General features: G+C 64.2%; 1 protein-coding gene across 1 annotated transcript; it reads right to left on the minus strand.

Moving 5' to 3' along the window:
- Positions 1–1,581: 1,581 nt before the first annotated feature.
- Positions 1,582–26,805, minus strand: Wnt7a (Wnt family member 7A). The gene is made up of 4 exons (XM_026415107.2): positions 26,735–26,805; positions 24,141–24,367; positions 17,287–17,558; positions 1,582–2,061 (listed from the first exon to the last, which is right to left on the minus strand). The coding sequence occupies exons 1-4, from the start codon at positions 26,803–26,805 to the stop codon at positions 1,582–1,584; spliced, it is 1,050 nt and encodes a 349-aa protein (XP_026270892.2).
- Between the last annotated feature and the right edge of the window lie 869 nt (positions 26,806–27,674).

Raw genomic sequence — 27,674 nt, forward strand, 5'->3', positions numbered from 1 at the left:
GGATGAGTATGGCAGCGAGATTCAGCTGGGAAGCTCCAGTGGTGTCCCCAAGGGGGCAGGGACATCCAGAATGCTGGTGGTCAGCAGGTGCCAGGCCCCGAGGACCTCTGGCCATAGCCGGGAGCTGACCGATTTCTGTTTGGATGGGAGACAGTGCCTGGAGGGCTGCCCTGTCCCCCATGATGTCGCACCTCGGGCTCCAGAGCAACGGGCCTCACCTGCCTGGCCAGAAGCCTCCGAGCCCTGAGCAGAGGAACCTTTCTTTCTTATAAGCCCATGGCCTCAGGTATTGTGTTACAGTCACCAGACAGCTGACCACACGAGCTGTCCTTGCCTTGGTGTCTGAATGTGACCTCCCGTGGGGGGTGGCACTGGGTGTCCTAACTGCACGTCCCCACCCAACACACACACATTCGTACACGCCCACCCTTGTCCCTGGCTCCTGCAGGCACACGCTGCAGCTGAAGCCCAGGCAGGTGGCCTGGGGACCCTGGGAACAGGCCCGGGGTCTCTGTTCTTTCTTATTCAACGATGCTGACCCCACTGTGTGCCAGACACAGGGGGACCCAGCAGCCACCAGCAGCCACCAAGACAGAGTCCTGTCCCCACAAAGCTCAGGCTTCCACCAGAGTCCCAAGGCATCTGTGGACTGTGACCAGGAATGAACGGGCCATGGAGGGGGGCAGCACCCCACAGGAGGGGCGTGTCCATGTCCATGAGGGGGCGTGTCTGTGCGAGAAGGGCGTGTCCTTGTGCGTGGGGGAGTGTCCATGTGCGTGGGGCGTGTCCTTGTGCGTGGGGGCGTGTCCATATGTGTGAGAGGGGGCGTGCCCATGTGGGTGAGAGGGGCATGCGCAAGGGGGGTGTGCGCCTGTGCGCCTGTGCACGTGTGTGTGCGTGTGCGCGTGCGCAGAGCTCTGTGCACTCGGCACCCAGGGCAGGGCGGGCCCCTTGCAGGACCGACCTGGAGGAGCAGCTGCGTGTGGGACGTCCCGTGCGGCCCCCCGCCCTGGTCCCAATGACAGCACCCTCCCACTCAGGGCGCCCACGGTGGCCTCAGAATACAGTCCCCACCAGGTGGAAGGATTCTTTTTAATTAAATAAATTAATATCATTTTTTTTTATCAGAATAAATCGTTAAATATCGCTATGCGGAGCCCGAAGGTCCAGAGTCCTGCCGAAACACGACGTCCCTGCCACGAGGGACCCGGGGGCCGCGGGTGGAGCGGCGACAGGTGGGGGGACAGAGCCATCCAGGGCCGGGCCGGCCTCCACGGGATCCACAGGGAGCAGAAAAGCCCCAAGGGGGTCCCCTTGAAGCTCTCCCACTGGGAGATCCCGGTGCAGTGGCAGTCCAGTCCCCCCTGCAATCTCATTTGCAGCCGGTCCCCCCTGAGATCTGGCTGGCAGCCAGTCCCCCCTGCGGTCCCACTGGCACCTGGTCTCCCCCTGCAGTCTCATTGGCAGCGGGTCCCCCTGTGGTCCCACTGACAGCGGGTCTCCCTGCGGTCCCACTGGTAGCCGGTCCCCCCTGCGGTCCCGCTGGCTGCCGGTCCCCCCGGAGATCTGGCTGGCAGCCGGTCACTTGCAGGTGTACATCTCGGTGCGCTCGCTGCAGGTGTTGCAGCGCACGAAGCAGCACCAGTGGAACTTGCAGTTGCACTGCCACACGCGCGCGTACTGGTGCGTGTTGTAGCCGCGGCCGCAGCACATGAGGTCGCAGCCGCTGGCCTGCGGCGCCGTCTTGTTGCAGGCGCGGCCCTGCGTGCCCACGCTGCCCGTCACCGGGTCCTCCTCGCAGTAGTTGGGCGACTTCTCGATGTAGACCAGGTCGGTGTCCATGGGCTTGCGGTAGGACAGGGGCTTCTTGATCTTCAGGAAGGTGGGCCTCTTGTTGCGGCTGGCGCGCACGGGCTCCACGTGCACCGCCTCGTTGTACTTGTCCTTGAGCACGTAGCCCAGCTCGCGGAAGCGCGGCAGCGTGGTCCAGCAGGTCTTGGTGGTGCACGAGCCGGACACCCCGTGGCACTTGCACTCCAGACGCATGTTCTCCTCCAGGATCTGCGGGGGACAGGCACAGGTCACTGGGCGCCCACCAGCCCCCCGGGGTCCCTCCACCCAGGTGCCACCCTGTGGGATCCCTCTTTGGCCCAGTGACCAGCCCCAGCCCAGAGCTCGCCCAGATGTCCCCTCTGGGCCCAGGGATTTGAGGTCCATTTTGCACTGACATCTACAAACAGGGAGGACTCACTGGCAAACATGGGCCATCAGGGAACGGCTGGGGTGATGTCCAGACACCTAAGAGCTGGAGAGCTGGGCAGGGCACCCCCATGCCCCTCATCCCAGCCCCTCCGGGAGGCTGAGGCAGGAGGATCCCAAGTTGGAAGCCAGCCTCAGCCACGGAGTGAGGCCCTGAGCAGCTCAGTGGAGGCCCTGTCTCTAAATAAATGCAAAATAAGGTTGGGGACGGGGCTCAGGGGTCGAGGGACCCAAAGGGTGCTATCCGCACTGCGTGGGCCATGGGGGAGAAAACAGTGAACCCCACTAGCCAACCCTGGGGACAGGAATGAGTCTCGGGGGGGACAGAAGTCCTCCACTAGAGTCAGGACCTGGCTTCTTTCCATCAGGCTCAAGGTTGGGTGGGACTGGACCCTGTCCCTTAGGAGCCTGTTGGGGGGGTCTGATGAGGACCTCCGATGTGGGGGGCTGGCCAGGGCCACCAGGGTCCGCTGGGCAGTGGAGATCAGTTCCTGGACGTCCCTGGGGACACGAGGCCTCCTATATTTGAGATGGCTCTGAAGTGACCACGGACACCCTTCGTCGAGTTTTGCACACACACCGGCTGTCCCCGTGGTAGGACGCACCGTGGGTCTGACGGCCAAGAAGCAGGTGACAAGATGCCAACGTCCTTAGTCGGCAATAACATCCAGATCCAGGTCACAGGGAGACCCCCACCTCCCACTTGCTGGGGTGGCCGGGATGAGGACACGCGGTGGGTGACGATGTGCAGAAATGGGGACCCTCCTGCCCTACTGGGGGGACGTAAAATGTCACTTGAGGGACGCCTGGAAACACGGACCCCAAGACACCAAGGGACACGGAGACACGTCCACGTGGAAACCTGTGCCACAGACGCCAGCAGCACCCACCATGGGGACATGGGCACCCAAGGCTCCCAGCTGAGGGACGGGCACGTGGGGTGTGGCAGAGCCCTGTGTGGGTGCCTGTCCCTGTCACCCAGGGAGGGACCTGGGAGCCTTGCTCAGGAAGCTCCAGACCCGGGTAGCAGGTCCGAGGGCTCGTCTGTGTGTCCGGACAGGGTGACAGAGACCAGGGGAGCTGGAGGGGACACAGGGGCGCGGCCACAGGTTTCTTCTCGAGGTGACAAGATCCTATACAACTGAGTGTGACGTCACCTCAGTAAGGACAGCTGCTACCAACCCGAGAGGCCATAGCTGGGGCAGGCAAGGGTGTGGACAGAGGGGTCTCTAGTGCATGGAGATCACGACGTTCAACTGGAAGAGCTTGTTGAGAGCCGGATGATGGCAGCCGGGGGCCGGGGAGAGGCGGGGCCGGGGAGAGGCGGGGCCGGGGAGAGGCGGGGCCGGGGAGAGGCGGGGCCGGGGAGAGGCGGGGCCGGGGAGAGGCGGGGCCGGGGAGAGGCGGGGCCGGGGAGAGGCGGGGCCGGGGAGAGGCGGGGCCGGGGAGAGGCGGGGCCGGGGAGAGGCGGGGCCGGGGAGAGGCGGGGCCGGGGAGAGGCGGGGCCGGGGAGAGGCGGGGCCGGGGAGAGGCGGGGCCGGGGAGAGGCGGGGCCGGGGAGAGGCGGGGCCGGGGAGAGGCGGGGCCGGGGAGAGGCGGGGCCGGGGAGAGGCGGGGCCGGGGAGAGGCGGGGCCGGGGAGAGGCGGGGCCGGGGAGAGGCGGGGCCGGGGCTGGCCAGCAGGTCCTGCGTTAGAGGGGAGCAGGGCGGTCCATGCGCTGTTGCACAGTGGGGTGACTGTTCCAGAAGCCCTGCCAGGCCACCATGGGTAGCAGCGGGCTGTACATTTTTACAAGCCAAGGGGACGAGCCTCTCTGGGTGTCTTCCCTAAGAGCTGAAGTGGCTGCCTTTTGGGGTCTGTGAGTTACGACGCCTGAGAAGGTGGTTTTGATGAAAAAGGCAATGAGAACATCCAGGGGCGGTGGCCCACGCCTGTCGTCGCAGCAGTTGGGGAAGCTGAGGCAGGAGGATCTCAAGTTGGAGGCCGGCCTCAGCCACGTAGTGAGACCCTGTCTCAAAACATTAAAAAAAAAATCTAAAAAGATAAAAATTTGAAAAAGCTGGGGCTGTGGGTCAGTGGTCCAATGGCCCTGGATTGGATCCCCAATACCTACCCACTCCCCCAAATGGGAGGGCCCTGGTAGGCTCTGGGGAGACACCGACAGGAACCCTGGGCACTGGCAGGTCGGCCACAGGGAGTGTGATGGCTTTGGTGACCCTGGGCACGATCCCCAGATCCTGGGTCCCTGGAGCTCCACTCCTGACCGGGTGGCCTGCCCCCGGAATGTCCTCTGTGGCCCTGATGGCCTGAGGCCCTGGCAGCGCTGAATGGGCCCAGGATCAGGTGACACCGACCCGACCTGCAAGCGCTGCACTTCGGGAGCCTCGGTGACCACATTGTGTCCCCACTAAGCCGGGCACAATCACGGCTGCCCCAGCCAGGGCTGGTCACCCAGCGGGCACCCGCCTCTCCCCGAGGTCAGGGACCAGAGGGTGCACGGGAGGCACAGAGCGGCTCTCTCCCTCCCCCAGGCCCCCGGGGGCGTCCAGTGCCTGGGCTGTCCCCAGGGGACACGGTCCTCCTGCCCCTCGAGGCGTTGCCGGAGACCCCAAGGTGACAGCCCTGGGCGCACCTCTCCAGAGACGGCCCCACGACCTTGCCTAGCAAATGTCCCAGCTCAGCCTTTGGCCTGCCCAGTCGCCCCTGGAATGTTCCGGAAGCCCTGCCAGGCCACCAGGGTCAGACCGGCGAGGCTGGAGGGAGGTGAAGTCTGGCCCCCAGAGGGACCAAGCCGAGGGGTCAGCTGAGGGCTTGAAGCCACTGGCCTGAAGGACCTCAATACGGAGGTCTGCACGGTGCCTCGGGGGTCCCGGGTTCTGGACCCAGCTGCGTAAGATCGTGGGGCTGCACCGTGTTTCCTCCGGCCACTGCATTCCCTGACCCACCTGCTGTTTTCATAGGTCACCCCCTGTAGCCTCCGCCTCGGGGCAGTCAGACCCCACGGGAGCTTTGCTGGGTCCCACGTCCCTTGTGAGGCAAAGTTTCCAAGTTCATCCGTGGGGGGGTCGCGTGTGTCAGCTTCCTTTTTCCTGGCTGAATAGTATTCCACGACACAGATGGACACACCTGGTCCACCCATCCCTCAGTGGCTCAGCCGTCCCTCCTTAAACTCTCTTTCGCTTCTTAGTCCCAAAATGCCCAGTCACCTGGCCACCCGTGCGGGGACATGTATTGCATGGCTTCTCGGTGGCAGGGCGGAGCCGACCCTCAACCCCACGCGTGGTGGCTATGGCCACACCCCAGGTGGCGGGTTTTAGCCGACAAGCGACTTGGAGCAGGCAGGAGTCGGGAGGCCAGAGCGCTCAAGGTGGACAGGGAGCCAGCTGCAGCAGCAGGGATAGGTAGCCATGGTATAAAGTGTGATTCCTGGAGCTTAGGCAGCCGTCTTGTGACCAACGGGCCAGAAACCCAGAGGCTAGCTGGGCAACCCTGGCAGAGGAGAAGGTCACCATGAAACCATCTCACAGAGTGACCGGGGGAGGGGGCCTCTGTGAGATGGGGGCCTTTCTTTTGCAAGAAAAAGGGAGGTCAAACCCACGTCCATCCAAGCCACGTCCAGTTCAGTGATTTTACTTGCAGCCAAATGCACCTCAGGTCACTTGTTCCCCTCTGTCAGGCAGAGGCAAGGCTCTCCTCCGAGGGGACGGTGGGGACTAAATGGGAGCAGGGACGGTGGGGCATCGGGTCTAAGGGCTGGTTCTGCCTCCAGTGCTGTGTGGCTCTAGGCAAGTTTCTGTCCCTCTCTGGGCCTTGGTTTTCCCCATGCATAGGATGCAGTTAGAAGGAGACAGTAGAGAGAGGTGACAGGGACATCAGAGGACAGGGTCGGGAGGGGAAACAGAAGCACGTTGGCACAAGAGACAGGTCGTCCCCAGCGTCCCCGGAGCTCTGAGGGGCAGGAGCTGCGGAGACGCAGGAACTGGCCTCTCCTCGGGGGCCTCCCTCCTCTGCTTCCTGCCTCCCGTCCCCTCCTGGCCTCCCCACCGCCAGCTGCCGGGCTTCCCCCGGCCACAGCTGGGCTCCTCTGGGAAACTCTGGGAAACTCAGGTCACAGTGGAAATGGCTTTTATTTTTTTCTTTTCTCTGTAAACATCTGCCGTCTTTCCCTTTGGTCACATTCCTTAAGTCACCCGGATGCCCTGACCTCCAGCAGACACTCCCGCCTGGCTCAGGTGGGGACTGCAGGGAAAGCCACACTCCTCTGGGACGCGGCTGTGTGGCCCGGATGGCCCAAGGAGGCAGGGAGGCTGGCCTGGCCTCAACCAAACCTGACCAGAGGTCCCTGGTCCAGCCGGTTCTGAAGGGACTATCTGCACGTCACAGCTGCTCCAGTGCCACCCGTGGCCCTTGTTGTCCTGGGGTCAAGGCCCAGATCTGCTGCCTGGCCCTGGGGCCTCCAGGGCCCGGCCTCTGCCTCCCTTTGGGGCCTCTCTTGGGCAAACAGCTGTGTCAGGGAGGGACACGGACCCGCCACACCCACACTTCCCTCCCCATCCCCGGTTCCTTCACCTGCTACCACGGGGCAGTTTCGTCCCTGCCCTGGGTGGGGGCCTTGAGGCGGGGAGGCTGGGGGTGGAGGCTGAGCCTCACCCATGGAGGCTCTGAAGGGAGGCAGCCCCTCACCTGCCTGGCAACGTTTTCAACAGAACCGGGCCAAGCACAGAGATGGGGTGTCGGTCAGCGGTGGGCACTGTCCCTCCTGCTCAGGGTGACACCAGAGCGGGAGGTGACTCGGGGTCCACCTTCAAAGCCTCGTGGGTGGCCCGACGAGACGCCTGGGGTGGCTTCACGGGGCCCTGGCTCTCTCCCCATCCACTCCCTCTGCGGCCTCCTGGGTCCTTCTGGGCCTCCTGCTGTCCCCACGTGGTCCTGTGCTTGCCTGTGACCCTGCAGTTCCCTGTCCCCACAGCTCCCTCTCCTTCCACTGCCTGATGACACGTCTGTGGCCTCCCTGTCCCCTTGAGCTGCAGGGTCTGACACCCTGTGCTCTCCTGCTGGACACCACATGTCTGGAGTCCAGGGGCAGGGACACAGGCTCTCTATCCCCTGCTGTGTCCCCAGCCCCTAGGACAGTGCCAGGGACACACTGGTTAATGACCGAGGGCAGTGACAGAAGGACCCAGTGGCTGGGACTCGGTTCCTGTCTGCCCCGTGGGTGACGGCGGAGCCAGTGTCCACACCGCCTGCTGGCCTGTGCCCTGCCCCACCCAGCACCTCGGGGACACGTCCCCTGCTCCGTCCCTCCTCCCTCGGTGGCCAGAGAGCTGGGCTCCCAGAGGGACGATGGCAATGGTGGACTCTGGTCACACCAGGGATGTGCAGCCGCGTGGACACGGCCCACAGGGGTTCTCGGAGGCCATGTCACCAGAGCCAACAGGTGAGACACTCAGTGTCCCTCAGGGGACAGACAGACCCTGAGAATTAATGGAGCCAGGTGGAGCCTCTGTGTTTCTCTTTGACCCCATGAACTCAGTTAAAAAAAAAAAAAAAAAGCTGAGCCAGGCCTGTTGGCACACGCCTGTCATCCCAGCAACTTGGGAGGCCAAGGCAGGAGGTTCACCAGTGGGAGGCCAGCCTCAGCCACTCAGCGAGGCTCTGTCTCTAATAGAATGTAAAAAGGGCTGGGGTGGGGCTCAGTGGCTGAGCACCCCTGGGTCAGTCCCTGGTACAAGAAGAAAAAGAAAGGCCTGGAATGTTGTCACTCAGCATCCCTGGGAACTGGGGACCACAGCGTCCCGCCAGGGTCTGGGCCTCAGCAGCTGCCCCAGATGCACGCAGCCCACTGGGCTCTCCTCCTGTCTGCTCCTCAGGCCGGCGCCCTTAGAGGCCCCGCCCACCAGGAGCCACGCCCACTAGGGCCCCACCCACAACTCCCCCGCCCACCACCAGCCACGCCTACGCCATGCATAGCTCACCTGGGCCTCACCACAGGCCCCGCCCACCACAGGCCCCGCCCATCGGGCTCCATCATAGGTCCCGCCCACAGCGGGCCACACCACCCAGAGCCCCCGCCCACCACCATGCCACGCCCACCCGGGACCCCGCCCACAGGCTCATCATAGGCCATACCTACCACAGGTCCCGCCCAGTGTGGGCCACGCCCACCCAGGGCTCCACCCACCTGGTGTTTTCAGAAGTTCCTCTGCCCCGTCTGTCCTTCTAGAACCATCCAGGGGACTGTCCCCCCCAGCCAGGGGGAGAGGGCCCCCGGTCTGTCCTAGAACCATCCAGTGGACGGTCCCCACGTCCAGGGCTGGTGCTGGCTGGGTGCCTGTGAGATGCACATCCCACAGGGCTTCTGTCCCCCAGAATTGGCCTGTGTGGTCGGGTGGCCTGTGTGTCCTGCAGAGGGACTGGCGACCCGCTCCCTGAGGCCCGCGTTGCCGTGCCGGTGTGGAGGGGCGCCGGGACCTTGCCCCAGGCCTGCGCCACTCTGCCACCGCGTCACATTGTGCCGGTTTGGGTGACTTGCTTGTGACTTCCCTGTCTGGCTCCTGAGGCGTGCAGAGGTCACCTGCCACTCCGGAGGTGCTCAGCCCACTCTCCGGGGACGGGACACAGTGTGCATGGGGCTGAGCTGCCCAGACCCTGGCAGGACGTGGCCTGGGTGGCCCCCGTCCTGGAACAGGGATGAGGTGAGGGCGGGCAGAGCTGTCCTTTCCTCATTTCGTGTGGGGCTCGGGGGTCCCCAAAGCTGGCATCCAGGACAGGGAGCTGGAGTCCGTCAGCTCTGTGACCAGCTGGGGACACGGGTGCAGACAGGCCTCCTCCGAGGTCAAGTCACGTTCTGGGGCTGGGCAACTGGGAACCAGGGTCATCTCATCCCTTGTCAGACTCCAGCTGAGGCTGGGCCTCTGCCCCTGGGTGGAGGTGGTGGAGGATGCTTGGGGAGTCACCGATTCCTCCTCTGGTGCTTTCAATTCTGAGTTTGGTTTTTGGTCCCAGGGATTGACCCCAGGGGTGCTTCACCCTTGAGTCCCGTCCCCAGCCCTTTTTATACTTTATTTAGAGACAGGGTCTCACCGAGTTGCTCAGGGCCTCACTAAGTTGCTGAGGCTGGCCTCCAACTTTTGATCCTCCTGCCTCAGCCTCCCGAGCTGCTGGGATGACAGGCTTGGGCCAACACAACCGGCTCCTAAGTGCTTTGAGCTCTTAAGAAGCACTGCTGAATCTGAGACCCGGGTTCAGAGGGACTCAGGCTTTTGTCTCAGCCCTGCCACCGAGAGTTCTGTGACTTCAGAGGCCCACCCTCAACCACTGAGCCTCACTGGCCAGCCCCAGGGTGTCCACAGGAGGGTGAGGGGACACAGAAGGCCCTGGACCTGCGCCTGGCCACAGCCCAATCCCACAGCCCGAGTGACCCATCAGGGACAGGGCTTTATGTGGCTCCTGGTCTGGAGGCCGGCAGAGTCCCATGGCATGGTGTGGCACCTGGTGACGGCCTTGTCCCTGGAGGGGGCTCTGTCTCAGGGGAGACAGAGCAAGCCAGCAGCTGGGGGTCTCGCTTGCTGGTCTTATAAAGCCACTGATGCCATCCTGGGGGCGGGGGGAACCCCTCCTGGACTCCCCTCGCCCTAATCCCAGCAGCTTGGGAGGCTGAGGCAGGAGGATCGCAAGTTGGAGGCCAGCCTCAGCCACTTACCAGTTCCTAAGCCACTCCGGGAGACCCTGTCTCTAAATAAAATGTAAAAAGGGGCTTCCTGTCAAACTCTACCCCCCTCGAATTCCTCTCTCTCTCTCTCTCTCTCTCTCTCTCTGAAAACTGGGCCGACAAGCATTCAGGGTCACTAAATATAGAAATGGTGAGCAAGTGAATCACTCAGAGGTGCCACATGTGCCCAGGGCCTGTTTCACGCTTGAGTTGCGAACCATTGAGAGCCGGAGCGGTCATTCAAATGCTGTCAGCCTCCCCGCTGGGAACCCGTCCAGGGGACCGGGGGACCTCGCCCTGCGCACACCAGCCGAGGTCAGTGGCCTCCACCGGCTTCCAGGGCACAGCCAGAGCCAGACTCCTCCGGCGGGGTCCAGGGGTGACATGCCCACCGCCCCGGGGGCCCTCCTCCTCCTCCCTCCTGCGCTGGCCTCGGGGCTCTGTCCAGTGGGAGTCCCCAGGTGCCTCCCTCCCTGTTGGACACTCACCTCTCATGGGGCGGGGGCAGGGTCTCTCTGGCCACCCAAATAGTGTCCCATCAGCCCGTGCCCTCTCCTCCTGATGACTAGCGCTTGTCACCCTCTGACAATAGAGTCTCTGCCCATCGGACTGTTGGTGTGTGTCCTGGCTGGTCCCCGGAATGTCACCTCCCTAAAGGCCAGGGCCGCGTCTAATCCCAGAGCCCCAAAGAGCACCAGACCCATAAATGGGTGCTTAATCAATATCTTTGCTGACTGAATGGACGCGCGGATTTCAGACCTTTCTCTCGGCGGGTCGGGTGATCTCACTGGGAAGGTGGCCAACTGCCCAGCGGCGAGATCACCTTTTCACCCCTCGGTCGGTCGGTGCGGCCAGCCGGCCTTCCACGGGACTGTCCACTCACGCCTCTGTCCACCCAGCCAACCGCCCTCGGGTCCAGCCAGCCAGATGTGATAGTCACCCCATCCACCCACCCGCCCATTCATCCACCATCCACCACCATCCACCATCCACCATCCACCATCATCCACCATCCACCCACCATCCACCATCCACCATCCACCATCCATCCACCATCCATCCACCATCCACCATCCACCATCCATCATCCACCATCCACCATCCATCCAGCATCCACCATCCATCCATCCACCATCCACCATCCACCATCCACCATCCATCCACCATCCACTATCCACCATCCATCCACCATCCATCCACCATCATACACCCCCATCCACCATCCATCCACCATCCACCATCCATCATCCATCCACCATCCACCATCCACCATCCATCATCCATCCACCATCCACCATCCATCCACCATCCATCCACCACCATCCACCCCCATCCACCACCATCCACCACCATCCACCATCCACCATCCACCATCCACCATCCATCCACCATCCATCATCCATCCACCATCCACCATCCACCACCATCCACCATCCACCATCCACCACCATCCACCATCCACCATCCATCCACCATCCACCATCCATCATCCATCCACCACCATCCACCATCCACCATCCACCATCCACCATCCATCATCCATCCATCAACCCATCCATCCACCATCCATCCACCCATCCACCCACCATCCACCATCCACCATCCACCATCCACCATCCACCATCCACCCACCATCCACCCACCCATCCACCCACCCATCCATCCCTCTATCCATCTACCTATCCATCATGTGTCCATCTGTCCATCCACACACCCACACATCCATCCATCCCTCCATCATCCATCGGTCTGTCCATCCATCCGCCCATCCGTCAACCCACATACCCGCCCCCACCCTCCCATCCACGCATTGAAGCAGGGCCCCAAGCAGATGCCATCATCCTGGGTCCCTGTGCCCTCCTCCGCCCCCGAGCTGCACACAGTAGGTCTCAGGAGAAGGGACACGTGGAAGGGACACGCTCTCCCTGTGGTGGCCACAGCCTCGTAGCTACCACACAGATGGCCTCTGGAGGCCCTCGGTGATCGCGTGAGTGGACAAAGGAGCCGGGCAGCGGGCCCCAGGCCCGCGCTTTGGCCATCAGCCCCGATCTGGAGTCGGGGACCCTGTGGGCCTCATCTGTCAGGGAGAGCCCCTTCCCGGGTCCCCGGAGCCAGTCCTGAAGGTAGAGGCTGGGGCCCAACACGGGTGGCCCTGGCTCGGCCGTCCCCAGCCACGCAGGGATCCCCTGGCCAACCTCCAATGTTATGTCAGGTGGCCACAGCGCTCTGTCCACAAACAACTTGAGGAGACAGGAAGTGGCCGGCAGAGGGGAGGCCGGTCCAGATAGGGCGGTGGGAAGGGCCTCCTGGAGAGGTGACATGTGAGCCGAGACCGGAGGTGGGGGGGGGGTGGACGTGGGAGGATAGCCGGCCAGGCAGGGGAGATGGCAAGTGCAAAGGCCCTGGGGTAGGGAGGGACCCAGTGTGTTTGAGGAGTCACAAGGAGGCCAGTGTCAGTGGGAACAGAAGGGGCCAGGTGGGGATGGCAGAAGGGCAGGGGACCCAGGTCAGGCCCTGGTGACGCCTTTGACATCTATTCAGAATGACGGGCGCCATTGTGAGGCTGTGGGCAACAGAGAGGGTCGAACTTCCATTTGAAGACCACAGGAGGCCAAGCAGGGACTTGGAAAGGGACATCGGTGGCTTTGGCCAGTGGCTGGGGGGTGTAGGTAGTTATAGGGGTGCAGAGGGGCCTCAAGCAGGGAGTGCGGAATTTGGAAAGACGCCGTGGGTGGCACTGGGCTGCGGTTCTTGGGGGGGGTCAGGAAAAGTCTGGGGTCAAGTTCAAGTTGTTGTTATTATTTTTTTGGTCCCAGGGATGGAACTCGGGGTCCCTCGACCCCTGAGCCCCCTCCCCAGCCCCTTTTTCTATTTTATTGAGAGACAGGGTCTCCCTGAGCTGCTCAGGGCCTCGCGCTAAGTGACTGAGGCTGGCGGCCTCCGACCTGCGATCCTCCTGCCTCAGCCTCCTGTGCTGCTGGGATGACAGGCCCGGCTGCCCTCGGCCCTCTGTGGGCACTGTCTCAGTCTGCACCACATCTGAGGAGGACGTGGGCTCCTCCTGGCCTTTCCCCCCGGGGCCAAGCTGGAGGTGGCACAGTGACAGGCCGCCCAGTCGGGGCTGTGATGGAAACTCCCAGCCTCCCTGCCCAGAACAGAGGCCCAACCCAGTCCTCCCCGAGCCACAGCAGGGTGTGACCCGCCGGCCCCCACGGCCTCTGGCCAGGACTCTCCACGCCCGGGGACAGGAGCTCACTGCCAGCCCCAGAGTGGACCCAGGACCCCGTCACCCCAGAGTCTGTGTTGTGGACAGTCCCCTGCAGGCCGAGGTCCTTCTCAGGAACATCATCGCACAGGGATTCTCCTCAAGAGACACCAAAGTGACCAGGATCAGGGACAGTGGCAGCTGCCGGCTCGGGGAGCCAGGTCCTCCAGATCCCCTGGCCCTGGCTCCAGGACACCCCCCCCCCCGTGTCCCTCCCTCCCGGTCCCCTCCCGCCCCTCCCCCCTGCAGATTTGATAACACCCAGGAGTCTCGGTCCCCTCCCGAGGACAAAGGAGGCGATTGTCCCCTTGGACGCCTTTTGACTTGCTCTCACCGAGGTGTAACTGAGCCCCACTCTCCCTGGGCCTCACCCTGTCCCCTCCCTCCCCGTCCCCGTCCCCGGTTTCAAAGGAGCCCCTGGCCGCGGGGGCCAGAAGCCACCCTGGGAATGGCCCCCCGGGGGACGTCACGTGGCTGGCACTGAGACCCCTGGGCTGGCCCGAGGCCCCGCTGGACGGTGCGATCCCGGTTCCAGCCTCGGAACAGAGCGCCGACTGTATACCCACGAGCGCCCCCGCGCCACAGCCGTGCCCTGCCTCTCCCTGCCACCGAGGGCCACACGTCACGGGGGACCAAGGACCCGGAGTTGCAGTCCAACCCATTCCCACGGACGTCAGCTGGAACAGCCACTTGGACTGAGGTCACTGCCCCGGATCCCAGGGTAGCACCTGTCTGCTGTGCAGCCCCAGGCAACTTGCTTGACCTCTCTGTGCTTCCATTGTCCCATCTGCAGGATGGAGAGGGACAGAGACGGCTCCTCACAGGGGTCCTCGGGGCTCTTGGGGCTCAGATGAGCCCCCTGCCATGAGCGCTGCCCTTTGAGTGACCGGCATCCTCGCGGCCACTAACCAGGCCACTTTGCGGTGTGAGTTCTGTCCCCCTGTCCCCCGTCCGTAGGGACTAGGGGACAGGGACAGCTTCCTCACCTTGCTGTCCCCCAGGCTGGGCTGTCCACCGCCCCCCCACCCCGCCCCAGGCTGTGTCCTGTGTCCATGCCAGATTGGGGATGCCGGGGTCTCAGTGGCCCACAGCACGGGGGACGCCGGGACCCACAGATGTCTCCCTTCTCCTCGGGAAGCGCTGGCCTCCCTTTATCTTGTCCCCTCCCTTCCTGGGCACTGACCACGGCTATCACCTGTGGCATCAATGACGGGGACCCCATGGGCCTCGCCCTGGCTGCGTGACTGGAGATGACCAGAAAACCTCCGGCCTCAGGACCATCCTCCGTCCCGGGCCTCCCCGCCCCTGATCTCCGTGGTGGCTTCTGCCCCGGGGACCTGTCCTGGCTCTTGGTCCCCCGCCGGCCCACAGGAGAGCTCCTAGTGCCACCTCAGCCCTTTGGGCACACCAGCACGTCCCAGGAGCAGGAGGGAGGCTGAGCCGGGGCGGTCCCGGGTGCGAATCCTGCCTCTCCGCGCTCTCTCTCTCTCTCTCTCTCTGAGCCTGGCCCAGTCTCCCGTGCGTGTGCGAGGACTCAGGAGTCCCCAGGGGGGGAAGCGCCTCTAGCTGCACAACCAAGTGGCAGCTCTTGGAATGTTCCAGAAACGGGTGTCCTCATGGGGCAGCAGAGGCTGGGCGGGGAGGCCGGAGTTAGCCCCAAAAAGCGCCTCCCGGGGCCAGACGTGGCATGTGCCAAGGTCCTGAGGTAGAAATAGCCCGACTCACCCCAGCCGGGAGCAGGGAGGGCAACTGGGCAGGACCTTGGGGTCTGGTGGTCCTCCCCAGCCTCCTGTCACCCTTGACGGCCTTCCTGAGGACACAGGAAGGAACCTTTATGGAGGGGGCGGGAATCTAAGGTCCCCGAGGCAGGAGATCTGCCCACTTCTGTGCCCCGGGTGCAGGTGGCCCGGGGAGGTGGGGCTCGGCCGCTCAGGCCCTTGACGTGCCCTGAGTCACCCTCTGGTCCCTCTTAGCTGACCACTCTTTCTGGTCAAATATGCAAGTGGCCCTCAGGGCGCAGCGAGGAGCATAGCTCAGCCGGCCTTATCTGGGCCCCACCCCAGGGGACAGGGGCCGGGTCCCTGCTGTCCCCGCTGGCTCACGGGGCTGCCCGCAGCCGGGGTGCACTGGGACTCCAGGGCCCGGGAGCACCCAGACCAGACCGGGAGGACAGGAAGGGACAAGACCGACCGCAGCAGCCCTCCATGCGCAAGAGCCTGGGCAGGGCCGGGAGGGGACTCCGCAGCCCGGTGGTGGCATTCCAACCCCCTGAGCTCACCTGCCCCGGGGAATGGCGCATTCCAGCAGGACCAGCCCCGTCCAGCCCCGCCGTCCCCGGCTGCTCTGCCGTCCCGGGCCCCCAGAGCCGGCCTGGCATCTTGGGGACTTGGCCACCCCTGTCCCCGGGGCACAAGTTGCAGAAATAGCAGAGGCCAGCTCAGGGCCACCCCGGGGGACGTTTCCTAGACTCTCAAGCGCATCCCAATCCCATCTCCCAGGCCACGGGGGGACTGGACCTGGCTGCAGTCCACGCGTCACGGCCACCTCCCCTGGGGGCCGCCAGCCAGGAGCCTCCAAGGCTCCGAGTGCCTCCAGCCTCCTGGGCCTCACCACCCCTCCCCCCTGCTGCTTGTCCCCTGGCGCGCAGCCCCGAGTCACCATCTGGTCCCTGGTAGCTGACGGGACTAGACTGAGCCCAGGCCATGGGCAGTTCCCTTCCCTGCTGCCCAAAGTGGGGTGGCCCTCGCCTGTCCTCCCAGCGGCTCGGGAGGCTGAGGCAGGAGGATAGAGAGTGGGAGGCCGGCCTCAGCAGCTGAGTGACCTGTGTCCACACAGAAGGTGAAACATGCTGCAGGGATGTGGTCGGGCCCGGGGACCCGCCCTGAGGGTCCCGCACCAGCCTCTGGCCACCCTGCGGGCCATGGGGGATGTCATGGGGCAGCCACTGCGGCTGGCCTCGTCCCTCCAGCTCGGTGGTGGGGGCTGGGCTGTGGGCCAAAGTGCACAAACCCGGCTCCCCCACAGCCCTGGGGACAGCTGGGACAGGCCTCAGGAGGCCAAGGGTCTGGTGGACTTCCTGCCCCACCCCTCCTCTCTGGTCCACTCCTGCTCCAGAACCATCTGTGGCTCCCCAGCACCCACCGGTGCCCAGCCCCTTGCACCGGGGTCTGGAATATGGCTTTGTCATAGTCCCGGGGAGGCTGGGTCCCCAGACAGCTTACAGACTGAGGAGGAGGGGACGCCGCCGGACAGGGGACGTCCTCCTCCTCCCGTCCCTCCTCCTGTCCCCCCGCTGTATCTACTGCTTTAATTCTCAGCTCGGCCCTAACAGGTGGACAGATAAGGTCAGTGCCGCGGGGCATGGAGGTCACTGCTTTCCTTCTGTCCCCTCCAGGGACCGAGCCCTGCTGCTGTGACCTGTGACCCATGACCTGAGGGGACCTGGCCCCAGAGAGAAGGAGGAAGAAATAGCCGAGGACCCGCGGGGGGCGGGGGGCAGGTCCCACCCTGGACAGGGGCCCCGAGCCATGGGGACTCTGAGGACACTCAGCCATCACAACGTCCGGGTCCAGCCAGGCTCGATGGCCCACGCCTGCCAGCCCAGCAGCTTGGGAGGCTGAGGCAGGAGGATCACAAGTTGGAGGCCAGCCTCCCAAGCCACCAGGATTAGAGGTGTGGTCACCGTGCCCTGCTGATGGTGGCCTTACGTGACCTTTGACAGCCATGGTCTGTCCCCAGCCCCACAGGCGCCGAGCCCTCCCTCCCTGGCTCACAGACCCTCTCTAGAGCTCAGAATCATCACCAGGGGAAAATCACCTTCTCTGTTTTGCGCTGCAGACCTTGGTTAAGATGACCGAGGACAGGTTGGCTGCTCTGGCAGGTGACCCCGTGGATCCTCCCTTCCAGTTCTGCGCAGCGAGAGCCCACCCGCACCCCTCCATGGGGCCTAGTGACCCCAGAGCGGCCCTCACGGACCCCGAGCGAGACCCTTCCGGTGCCCAGGCGGTGCCTCGGGGCGCCCCGAGGCTGCCAGACACCGCGCGTGGCCCACCTTCCTGCCGGCCTCGTTGTTGTGCAGGTTCATGAGCGTGCGGGCGTTCTGCTTGATCTCCCGGGCGTCCACGAAGACCTTGGCGAAGCCGATGCCGTAGCGGATGTCGGCCGAACAGCCTCCCCACTTCCAGCCCTCCTCGCGGTGGTACTGGCCTTGCTTCTCCTTGTCACAGCCGCAGTCGCTCAGGTTGCCCTGGGTGCAGGCTGCCGTGATGGCGTGGGCCACGCCTGCCGCGATGATGGCGTAGGTGAAGGCCGCCTCCCGGCTCCCTGGGGGGGACAGAGGGACGGGCTGTGGAGGTCCTGGGGAGGAGGCCCGGTGGCGAGGCCACAGCCTCCCTCAAAGACCTGTCCTCCATTCCTGGCCTCCTGGATGAGGCCAGGGACCACCTGATCCGTGTCCCCAAGGAGGCTCAAGACAGGGCTCAGCCTGGTGCCTGGCTCAGCAAATGTCCCCAAAGTAGGCACTCTGGGCCTCGTCCACCCCCTCCACTGCCCCTCCACCTCTGAGACTTGCAACGGGCATGATCTGAGCACCGACTGAGTGCACGCACACAGGAAACCCTGGGGGACGTCAAGGTCAAGGTCAAGGTCAGACCCTCAGAAGGCCCAGGGGTAGGGGTGGCTCTTCCTGGACTTTCCTGCTGTGTGACCTTGGGTGAGTCACCTAACCTCTCTGTGCCCGTCGGCTCCACTATAAAACGGGGTGATAACAGGACCCGGGTTATCAGGGTGGTCGCGGAGAGTAGGGAAAAAAAGCCACTGAGGTCACAGCACGGGGCAGAAGGAAGTGACCTCGACCTGGGCTATCGAACAGCTGCCCACCCGGCCCGCAGACACCCCGACCAGACCACGGACTGTCCCCGATAACTCGAGGGGCAGCAGCTGCGGGGAGACTGTGTCTCTGTCACCAGACCCAGAGCGCAGTGTGGCAGCGGGGGAGGGGCAGGGGCCTGGCCTGTCCCCTGGCAAGTCCCCAGAGCAGTGGACAGCACTGCAGGTCATGAGGAAATGGCCGGGGCTGCGGCTTCTGTCCTCCCAGCTGGCCCATGCTGTCCCCGGAGGTGGCCAAGGGCACCCTGGGCATCCGCTTTGTCCACCAGCGTTAGCCCCGGGAACCCGGTGGCTCGGGAGGCTGAGGCAGGAGGATCGCAAGGTGGAGGCCAGCCTCGGCCACTCAGCCGGGCCCTGAGCCGCTCAGCGGAGGCCTGGAGGGTCGTGGGGAGTCGGGGTGGGGGTGGAGGGGAGGTCCCAGGTGTTGGGCATCCATTAGGCACCAGATGCATGCGCAGCTCTTTGCGGGGTTCTGTGACAGTCCCCGAGGCAGGTTCCGCTCTTTGGGACCCTACAGTCACAGGCTCCGAGGAGAAAACCCATGTGCTGTGCTGTGGTCCCCTGTCTAGAAGGTGGAGGGGACTGGGGTCCAGGGACCAAGTTGGGCAGTGTCCCCCTCAGGCCCCGCCCTCCTGGCCCCCGAGGCCCACGTCCTGGGAGGTCCCTTGCAGAAGTCAGGTCACTGGGAGGTGACCTCCCTGGGGGTCACCTGCTGTCCCCACCCACTCCCGGGGGCTCCCGGGACCTGACGGTATTGCACGGCTCTTGGTGCCACCTGGGTCATTTCCTGAGTGTCCTGCTTCATCGCTGACAGGCCTGGTGACGGGGAGATGGCATGAAGCAGGGCCACCTCTTGTTGAACTATTGACTTTGGTGCCAGGGCTGGAACCCCAGGGGTGCTTCACCCCCTGAGCCCCGTCCCCAGCCCTTTTTCTATTTTACTTAGAGACAGGGCCTTGCTGAGTGGCTGAGGCTGGCCTCCCACTTGCGATCCTCCGGCCTCAGCCTCCCAAGCTGCTGGGATGACAGGCAGGTGCCACCGAGCCCAGCCCCGTCCCTCATTCTCCACCCAGGTACATCTCCTGGGAAAGGCCAGCCCAGGGGACAGGGGGACGTCGGCTCAGGCCTGGGATGAGAAGGAGCTCGCTGTCTATTCTCTTGTCCCCGGTGGGTGACCCCGAGCAAGGCCACAGCCTCCCTGAGTCTCAGTTGCCCACCTGTCACCTCGGAGTCCCCAGCAGGACACGGCCAGCCGGCTTGTGGGGACAGTCTGGGCGTGTCCACGGGGTCTGGCTGGGAACCCCGGACACCCCCCCCCAGGTCCTTCTCTTGGTCTCTCTGCTGTTCCCAGCCGCGGGTCAGGGTGGGAGTCCTCTGGGTCACAGCGGCTGGCCTCCGTGACAGTCCGGAAAACAGATGGAAAAATGTCCTTCTTTCCAGCCCCGTGCCCTGGCCACTCACCGCCCCTCTGGGCCAGCAGCCACGTGGGGCTGTTCCTGTGCAGGGCGACCAGGGAGTCCCCGGCCGGAAAATGAGGGGGTGTCTGGGCTGCGGCGGGGGAGGGGCGTGGGCAGGTCCCCACCCTGTCCCCGCCCACCTCTGTCCCCGGTCTCCCGGGTGGCCCGGCCGGGGCACACAGGGGCCTGTCCACCCATGGGCAGCGCCCGCCCCAGCCTGCCCTTCCCTTCCCCATGGGCTGGGTGCACCTGGGAATGTCCTTCCTGTCCCTCCACCTGGGGAGGGTCAGGGAGCCCCAGATGGCCACACGCAGGCCCTGGAGAAGGGTAACTGGGGTTCACATCTGCCCCCCCCAGCACAGCTGGACCCTGGCTACGTGAACTCCTTCCCAGCCTCGGTGGACCTGTCTGAGCCATGGGACTCACAGGGCACCCAATGGCCTTCCACGGTGGGGAGGACCCGTCCACAGGGTACAGTTACGGACCAGGGATCCCGGAGGCGGAGGAGGCTGAGGCAGGAGGATCGCGAGTGCAAAGCCAGCCTCAGCAACGGCGAGGTGCTAAGATAACGAGACCAGGTTCCACCCATCAGGTCTCAGAGCACCGGGGACACAGTGGGGACAGGAACTGGCCTGCCTGGCCAAGCACTCTCAGTGTTCTGTAAGCACCTACTGTGTGCTGGGAAGAGACCAGGAGCACTCACTGTGTGCCAGGAAGAGGCCAGGAGCACCTACTGTGTGCCAGGAAGAGATCAGGAGCACCTACTCTGTGCCAGGAAGAGACCAGGAGCACCTACTGTGTGCCAGAAAGAGACCAGGAGCACCTACTCTGTGCCAGGAAGAGACCAGGAGCACCTACTCTGTGCCAGAAAGAGACCAGGAGCACCTACTGTGTGCCAAGGAGAGGCCAGGAGCACCTACTATGTGCCAGGAAGAGACCAGGAGCACCTACTGTGTGCCAAGGAGAGGCCAGGAGCACCTACTGTGTGCCAGGAAGAGGCCAGGAACACCTACTATGTGCCAGGAAGAGACCAGGAGCACCTACTGTGTGCCAAGGAGAGACCAGGAGCACCTACTGTGTGCCAGGAAGAGACCAGGAGCACCTACTGTGTGCCAAGAAGAGACCAGGAGCACCTACTGCGTGCCAGGAAGCGATCAGGAGCCTCGGGGTGGGCAGAAGCCTCCCGCTGGACACGTTGTGACAAAGGTAAGTCAGGTCCCCAGTGTAAGTGGTGAGGACTGAGGAGAGGGCAGCAGGGGTGCCCTGTGGGGCTCGTGGGGGACTGTCTCGGGAAGGATGGTCCAGGATGCCTTCCTGGAGGAGGAGGCCCCCGAGTAGAGATCTGCATGATGTGGGCGGGGACAGGGACCCAGCACCACCGGGTGCCTCTCCCAGGTGCCCCTTGTCCCCACCCTGCTCCAGAGAGCAGCTGGAGGAGGGGCCGGCTTCAGCACCACGGGGGGTGGGGGGCAATGTCCATGAAGCCCACTGTCCTCACTGACGCCTCCACCTCCCAGGCACTGTGTCAGAGGCCTCTGCTCCCTGGGGACCTTCCTTCTGGCCAGAGAGATGGACAATATTCCCAAGGGCACAACCAAGACAGCACAGAGCCTGGCACAAGGGCCCACGCCTGTCATCCCAGCGGCTCCGGAGGCCGAGGCAGGAGGATCACCAATTGGAGGCCAGCCTCAGGCACTTAGCAAGGCCCTAAGCAGCCCAGCAAAACCCTGTCTCTAAGGAAAATACAAAATAGGGCTGGGGACGGGGCTCAGTGGCCGAGTGCCCCTAGGTTAAGTCCCCAGTATCCAAGACCCTGGTAGCTTGCCTACCAGGTCAGCCGAGCCCCGCCTCCTGCCATGGCCCCGCCTCCTGCATGGCCCCGCCCCCTGTCATGGCCCCTCCTCCTGCAGAGCCCCGCCTCCTGCCATAGCCACGCCTTCTGCCATAGCCCCGCGTCCTGCAGAGCCCCCCCGCCCCGCACACCTCTCTGTTCTCTCTGCCTGGGGTCCCACGGACTGGTCACCAAGAAAGAATTCCACCTTTCAAGACCCACTGGCCAGACCACGGTCCATCTTGGCTGTGTCACCTCTGAGAACACCCCCCCCCACAGTGCTGGACCCTGCCACCGTCTGGTCACTTGTGGCCATGGACTGAGTTACACGCACCCCCCCTAATTCACATGTTGAAGTCTGGGCACCCCCCACTCCCGCTCCGGGATCCCCAAATGCGACTGCAATTGGAGAGAAGGTCTTTGAAGTCTCGGTTAAGTTAAAATGGGGCCATTAGGGTGGCACCTGAGGCCATCGATTGTTCTTAAGACAAAGGGGATGAGGACACGAGAGATCCAGGGCACTCTGGGAGGACACCGAGGACATGGCAGCCTTATCCCAGCAGCAGGAAACCAGCCCTGCCGCACCGTGACCTTGAATTTGCAGCCCCAGGCTGAGGGGCTTGGGCACAGCCAGCCAGTCTGTCCCCAAGAGACCATCAGGATGCCGCCAACAGGCGTGGCCAACACCAGCACGCGGCCTGTGGTCTCGGTGGCTGACTTGGGATGGACGCACGGGCCCTGCTGGCCACTGGAGCAAGTCTCCGGACCTCTGCAGCTGCTGCTGGCGTTGTGGCCCTGGGCTGGTGAAGGTCACCCTGCTGTCCCAAGACGTGGCTCTGGGGGGCTGAAGGCCATACTCCCTCTGGCCCAGGCCATCCTGAAGACCAGCCCCACCCCCTGGTTTTCCAGTTCTTGGGCATTCATAAAGTCCCCCTTTTGGCGGAGGTGGCCTGAGTGGGGCTTGGGGACCAGCATCCAAGGGGTCCGGACCTGCTGTTGCTGGGGACCTTGATCTAGGCAGGAGACCCCAGAAGGAAGATGAACCAAGGAGCCGGCCCAAACTGAGGGCCAGGGTGGAGGGTCGGGTGGGGAGGAGGGCAGGGCGAAGAACCTGAGGGCCAGCTGCCCACCCCACGTCCCTCTCCCCTTCCCCCTCGCTCTGAGAGCCCAAGCCCTTCTCTAGGTGGCTCTACAAAGAAAACTACATTTCCCAGCAGCCCTTGTAGCTAGGCATGGCCATATGACTGGTTCTGGCCAATGAGACGTAGGCAGAGGGTATGGGGGTGGAGCTTCTGGGAAGGCTTTTCAAAGACAAGCCAATGCCCTGTGGTTCAGAGAGTGCTCAGGCTCCAGAAGTCCAACGGCACCACCCTTGGTCCCCCGCCGTCAGAGAGCGGCCCTGGGTGGCTGTGTATCTCCAAGAGGCCACCCCGGTGAGGACAAGAGTCCCCATGTAGCAAGCCCCCATCCCCTCCTGCCTGGGAGGACTCACCAGGGGCCTTCCCTGCCCAGCCCAGCCCAGCCCAGCTGGCCTCATTCTTTTCCTCGGCACACCCTTGCTGAGATCTTGTGGCCTCCAGTCACGGTGGCCGCTCCGTCGACATTTGGTACATGCGTGACCCAATGAATGGATTCTGTACCAATGCACCTTCCAGAATTAGACTGGATCCTATGAAGCTGCCGATTGGGTAAGTCAGTAATCATGGCAGAGCGGCAATTTCCTATGGTTCAGGCCAAACTTTGGCATCCGAACCCACAGGCAAAATCCTCCAACCCTTCCCGCCAAACAGGGTCTCACTGAGTTGCTGAGCGCCTCGCTTTTGCTGAGGCTGGCCTCCCAACTTGCCATCCTCCTGCCTCAGCCTCCCGAGCCACAGGGATGACAGGCGTGTGACTTTGCCTCTCCCTGGGGTCTAGTTTTCCACTTGCAAAGGTGAGCCCTCAGGTCAGGAAGAGGGAGAGGAAGGGCAGGGGATCCAGGGCTCAAATTTCTGGACCAGCAAGATCTCAGAAAGGTGGGTGGATGGGCTCAAGGCTGGACCCCAAACCCCCAAATCTGACCTGCCCTGACTCTCAGCCAGAGTCCCCAGGGCAGAGAAGGGTTTACTGCACTCTTGGTGCCCCAAGTGCCCACGGGGTGGAAAGATACTCTGCATGGCCAGGGCCTCCTGGAGACCAGTATTGTTCTCCACCACCTTCCTTCTAGAATCTTCTCACGATTGCCTCAGATGTCACACGTGTGGCTCAACCAACACTCTGAGCCTGCGTCTGCCGGCACGCCTGTGTGTGGCTGGGCGCACGTCACCGCACACACCCGGTCCCCAGAACACAGGGCTTGCAAAGTCCGGATCGTAAGGCACCAGGTGGAGTGGTGGGGATTGCGGCAAGCTGCAGTCTCAGCTCCATCACAACCCGCTGGGACCATGGGCCAATTATTCAGAGAAGCAGGAAATCCCTATTTTGAGGTGCAAATCGCTCATTTCCAATGTTGGGGCCTCCAGTTTCCAAGAGCACGAACACTTTTTTTTTTTTTTTAACTAACCCCCGGACATTTGCACCGACCGATTGGGTGGTTTGCAATTGAGCCTGCCATCCTGACACCCGGGTTCAAGTGATGTCCCCTCTATTGAGGGGCATTGTTGCATGGCATTCTTGAAGTCTCCCAAGAGCATGCCTGTGTCCCTCAGAGCCCGTAAGACCCCCACCTGGGGTGCTGGGGTGAGCACCTACCCACTTTGAGCTCTTTCCCAAAGACGGTGCGCTCCCCCAGGGCTGAGCAGTTCCAGCGGCCATTGCGGAACTGAAACTGACACTCGTCTAGGCCCATTTGGGAGCCTTCTCCGATGACGATGATGGCGTCGGGCCGGCTCTGGCAGATCGCCCGCTGTCTGGGGGCCAGGCCTGGGATCTTGTTACAGATGATGCTGGCGCCCAGAGCGACCACGGAGGAGAAGCCACTGGAGAGGGGACACAGAGAGACAGAGGTTGAGACCCACGGGAGCTAGCAGGTGCTGCAGGTGGCTGGAAGGACCCCGGGGGGAACCCGTGACTCAGGCCTGTCATCCCAGTGGCTCAGGAGGCTGAGGCAGGAGGATCGCAGCCTCAGCAATTTAGGGAGGCCCTAAGCACCTCTGTGAGACCCTGTTTCTAAATAAAACACAAAATAGGGCTGAGGATGTGGCTCGGTGGTCTAGTGCCCTTGAGTTCAATCAGAGGCACCACACACAGGGCCCCTGACCTGCTTAGGTTTGCCATCTGGGCTTCTTTGGCTCTCTGACTGTGTGACCCTGAGCTAGTAACCCACCCTCTCTGTACTTCAGTTTTTCCATGGCTAAATTAAGGGTGTTGGCAACTAGTCCTAATCTGATAGGGTTGCTGTCACCATCAAATGTGCTAAAACAGAAAGGGCTTAGGAGGTGCGGAGGGAGAGGTGGGGGCTGGTGCCATAATCACTAAATGTGGCCTCTGTTTATTATTTGGGGACCTGATCGCTGTTCCAAGAGGCTGGCGCAGCTGGGATCTCCTGAATGAGGCCCATCAATGAATCCCACCCATGCGCCAGTCTCCTCCCCGGGAACAGGGTTGAAACCTCCTTTCACGGGGGCATTGGGCCATATCTCGGGGGCTGTTGTCACTTTGACCCTTGGGGTCCCTTTTACAGATGGAAAAAGGAGACCCAGGGCGCATCAGAGCCCTGCCCAAAGCCACCCGGCCCCTCCCACCTCGTAACCTGGGCCTCTCCCGCGCTGCAGAGGCCAGCCTCGGGGCCGGAAGGCCGGCGGCGCCCTGCCTGGCTCGCTCCCCAGGTCCCTCCGGGGGGGACGGCTGGGTCCCCGCAGGGCCGATGGGCCACAGGCGCCAGGGACGGGGTGTGGGGGGGTGTCCGCCGGGCGGGGCTGCCGGGAGAGGTTATTTTCTGCTATTTTCCCTTTCTGTGTCCCCTCCCGGGTGTCTCCGCCCCGATTCTAATTAAAAAAGGAGATAATGTCGCACGCGGGCGGCCAGGGGGGCCCATCAGCCCGGCTTGGCTTCCCGGATGCTGGAGGAGCGCTGCGGGGCTGCGGGTCGCCCAGCCAAGATGCAGATGGGAGCCGGGAAAGCCACCCAGACGCGGGCCAATCAATAGCACTTAGAGCTCAGCGCGCGCGCTCGGCCCCCGCGGTCGCCTCTCCGCCCGCGGTCGGGGCCGGTGGCCGCCGGGTCCACTCTGCGCGGCGCACCTGCTGGCCGCCGCGGCTGTCCGCTGGCCAAACCCCCCCCCTCCCACTCCAGGGACGCGGGGGATGGGGAGGTGGCTGCACCCGGGGGTGGCAGTGTCAAAAACACAAAGGACCTGCCACACACACACACACACACACACACACCCCTCGCCAAGGCCCCATCGCTGCCCTCCTCCCCCCTAAAAAAAGAGGCGGATGGGAGTTCACAGCCAGGGGACCGAGGGGCAGGTGGCCGAAATCGGCCTGGTGGCCCTTCAGCGCCCGCCCTGAGGGCCATCGCCACCCACCCCCCTTGGGGCCTCGCGTGCATTATCTCCCAAGTACAAAGGGCCCTGCAAATGCAGCCCGAGGAGCGACCCCCGGCCGCCTCCTGCGCTTCCAGACCGAGGGACGCGCGCACCCCACTTCGCAAACAATTTTGGGGTGCAGCCCTAGGGCGGCAGAGGCGCGCAGTCCGGGGGGGCGGGGTGTCCCGCTTCTCTTTGGGGCTGTCCCTGCGACTGCTCTCTCCCCTCTCTCCTACCTTTGTGTGTGTGTGTGTGTGTCGGGGGGCGGAGGCGCTGTCCCCAGACTTGGGGAGAACTCTGGGCACCTGAGGGTCCCTAGGCATTGGGTGGTGCCAGGGCTCTGAGCGTCGGTCGGTTGATGTTTTGGCCAGCGAAGATCCCTATCTCCCTCCGGGTACCTGTCCCCTGTTGGCAGGGACCGGCCCCTCTGCCACTTGGGGACTGCCCTGTTTCTGGGAGCAGAGGTGCCCGCGCCTCCTTTGCGGAGTTGGGGCTCCCGCGCCACCGGAGCGGCTGCGATCTCGGTTCAGCGTTCCTGCAGGACCTGCTGTCCCCATGGCCTGGAGGGTCCCAGCCGGCGCTCTCTGTGTCTGGGGGGCTTCCAGATGGGCTCGGGATGCCCAGTCCCCTGGCCCGCGCGTGTGGAGCGAGGTGCGCCCCCCGCGGGGGGCGTCCGCCTGCGGGGAGCCTTTGTGCGCTCCCGGGCTCCGGACCCCCAGCGCCCACCCGGCTCCCTGGGGGGACCCAGGAAGTTGGTGTCCTTGGCCTCGCCAACTTTGCCGGGACGCGCGCGCGGAGGGGACGCGAGGGCCCTTACCCGATCCGGAGGTAGACCATGCCCAGGCTGAGAAAGAGGTGGCCCAGGCAGCGCCGCGCTTTCCGGTTCATAGTCCCCGCTGGTGGCCGGGGCCGCGGGCCGGGCAGTGCAGATCCCCGCGGGCCGGCCCCGGCGGGGCAATCAGCATAGCCCGCCCGCCCGGGAGGCGCGGGCCGAGGCGTCCCCGGGGCCGTCGGTCTGGGCTCCCGTCCGCGCGCTCGGGGCCGAGAGTCGCCGGGAGCGCGGGAGCCGCGCGGCGCAGGAGGGAGGAGGAGCGAGCGCCGCGCGGGGCTGCGCCGGGCTGCGCGCGAGCGAGCGGTGCAAGTGCAGCCCGCGCGGGGGGTGCGGGGGGGGGACGCTGCTGTCGCCCGCCCGGTCCCTCCCTCCTCCCCCCTCTGTCCCTCCCGGCCCCTCCCCTGCCCGCCTCCCCGGAGCGCCCGCCTCGCGTCTGAGCGCCCGAGGGACAGCGCCCCCTGCCCCAAGCGCGCTCCTTCTCGGCTCTGGGCACGGGTGGGCAGCTGCGGGACCCCAATCGCCCCCCACCTGTCGCCCGATCGCAGGTGTCGTCGGGTGGAGGGGACCAGGACTCAGCCGGTGGGGAACTCTGGAGCCTCGTCCGGCTGCCCCGTCGCCTGGGAGCTGGAGGTGTGTCGGGGCGCACCTCGGTTCCCCCGGCCCAGGAGGGAGGGGCCCGACTTCGGGGTGACCAACGGGACCTAGCCCCTCCTCCCTTCTGCTACCCCGAGAGGGGCGGCAGGTGGGAGCCTGGGTGGGACAGTCCCCTCCCTTGGGGTCCCGCTACCGGAATGGGGTGGCCGCGCACCCAATCCAGTCGTGGGGCGCGGGAGCTGCCTGAGGGCTGGGGCGCCCCTTGGTGGCTCAGCGCGCTCTCGCGGCGACACCTGGCGGGTGCGGCGGGCGGTGCATCCCGGACTTGTTC

This window comes from Urocitellus parryii, chromosome 16, assembly GCF_045843805.1.
Source record: "Urocitellus parryii isolate mUroPar1 chromosome 16, mUroPar1.hap1, whole genome shotgun sequence".
NCBI classification, from domain to species: Eukaryota; Metazoa; Chordata; class Mammalia; order Rodentia; family Sciuridae; genus Urocitellus; species Urocitellus parryii.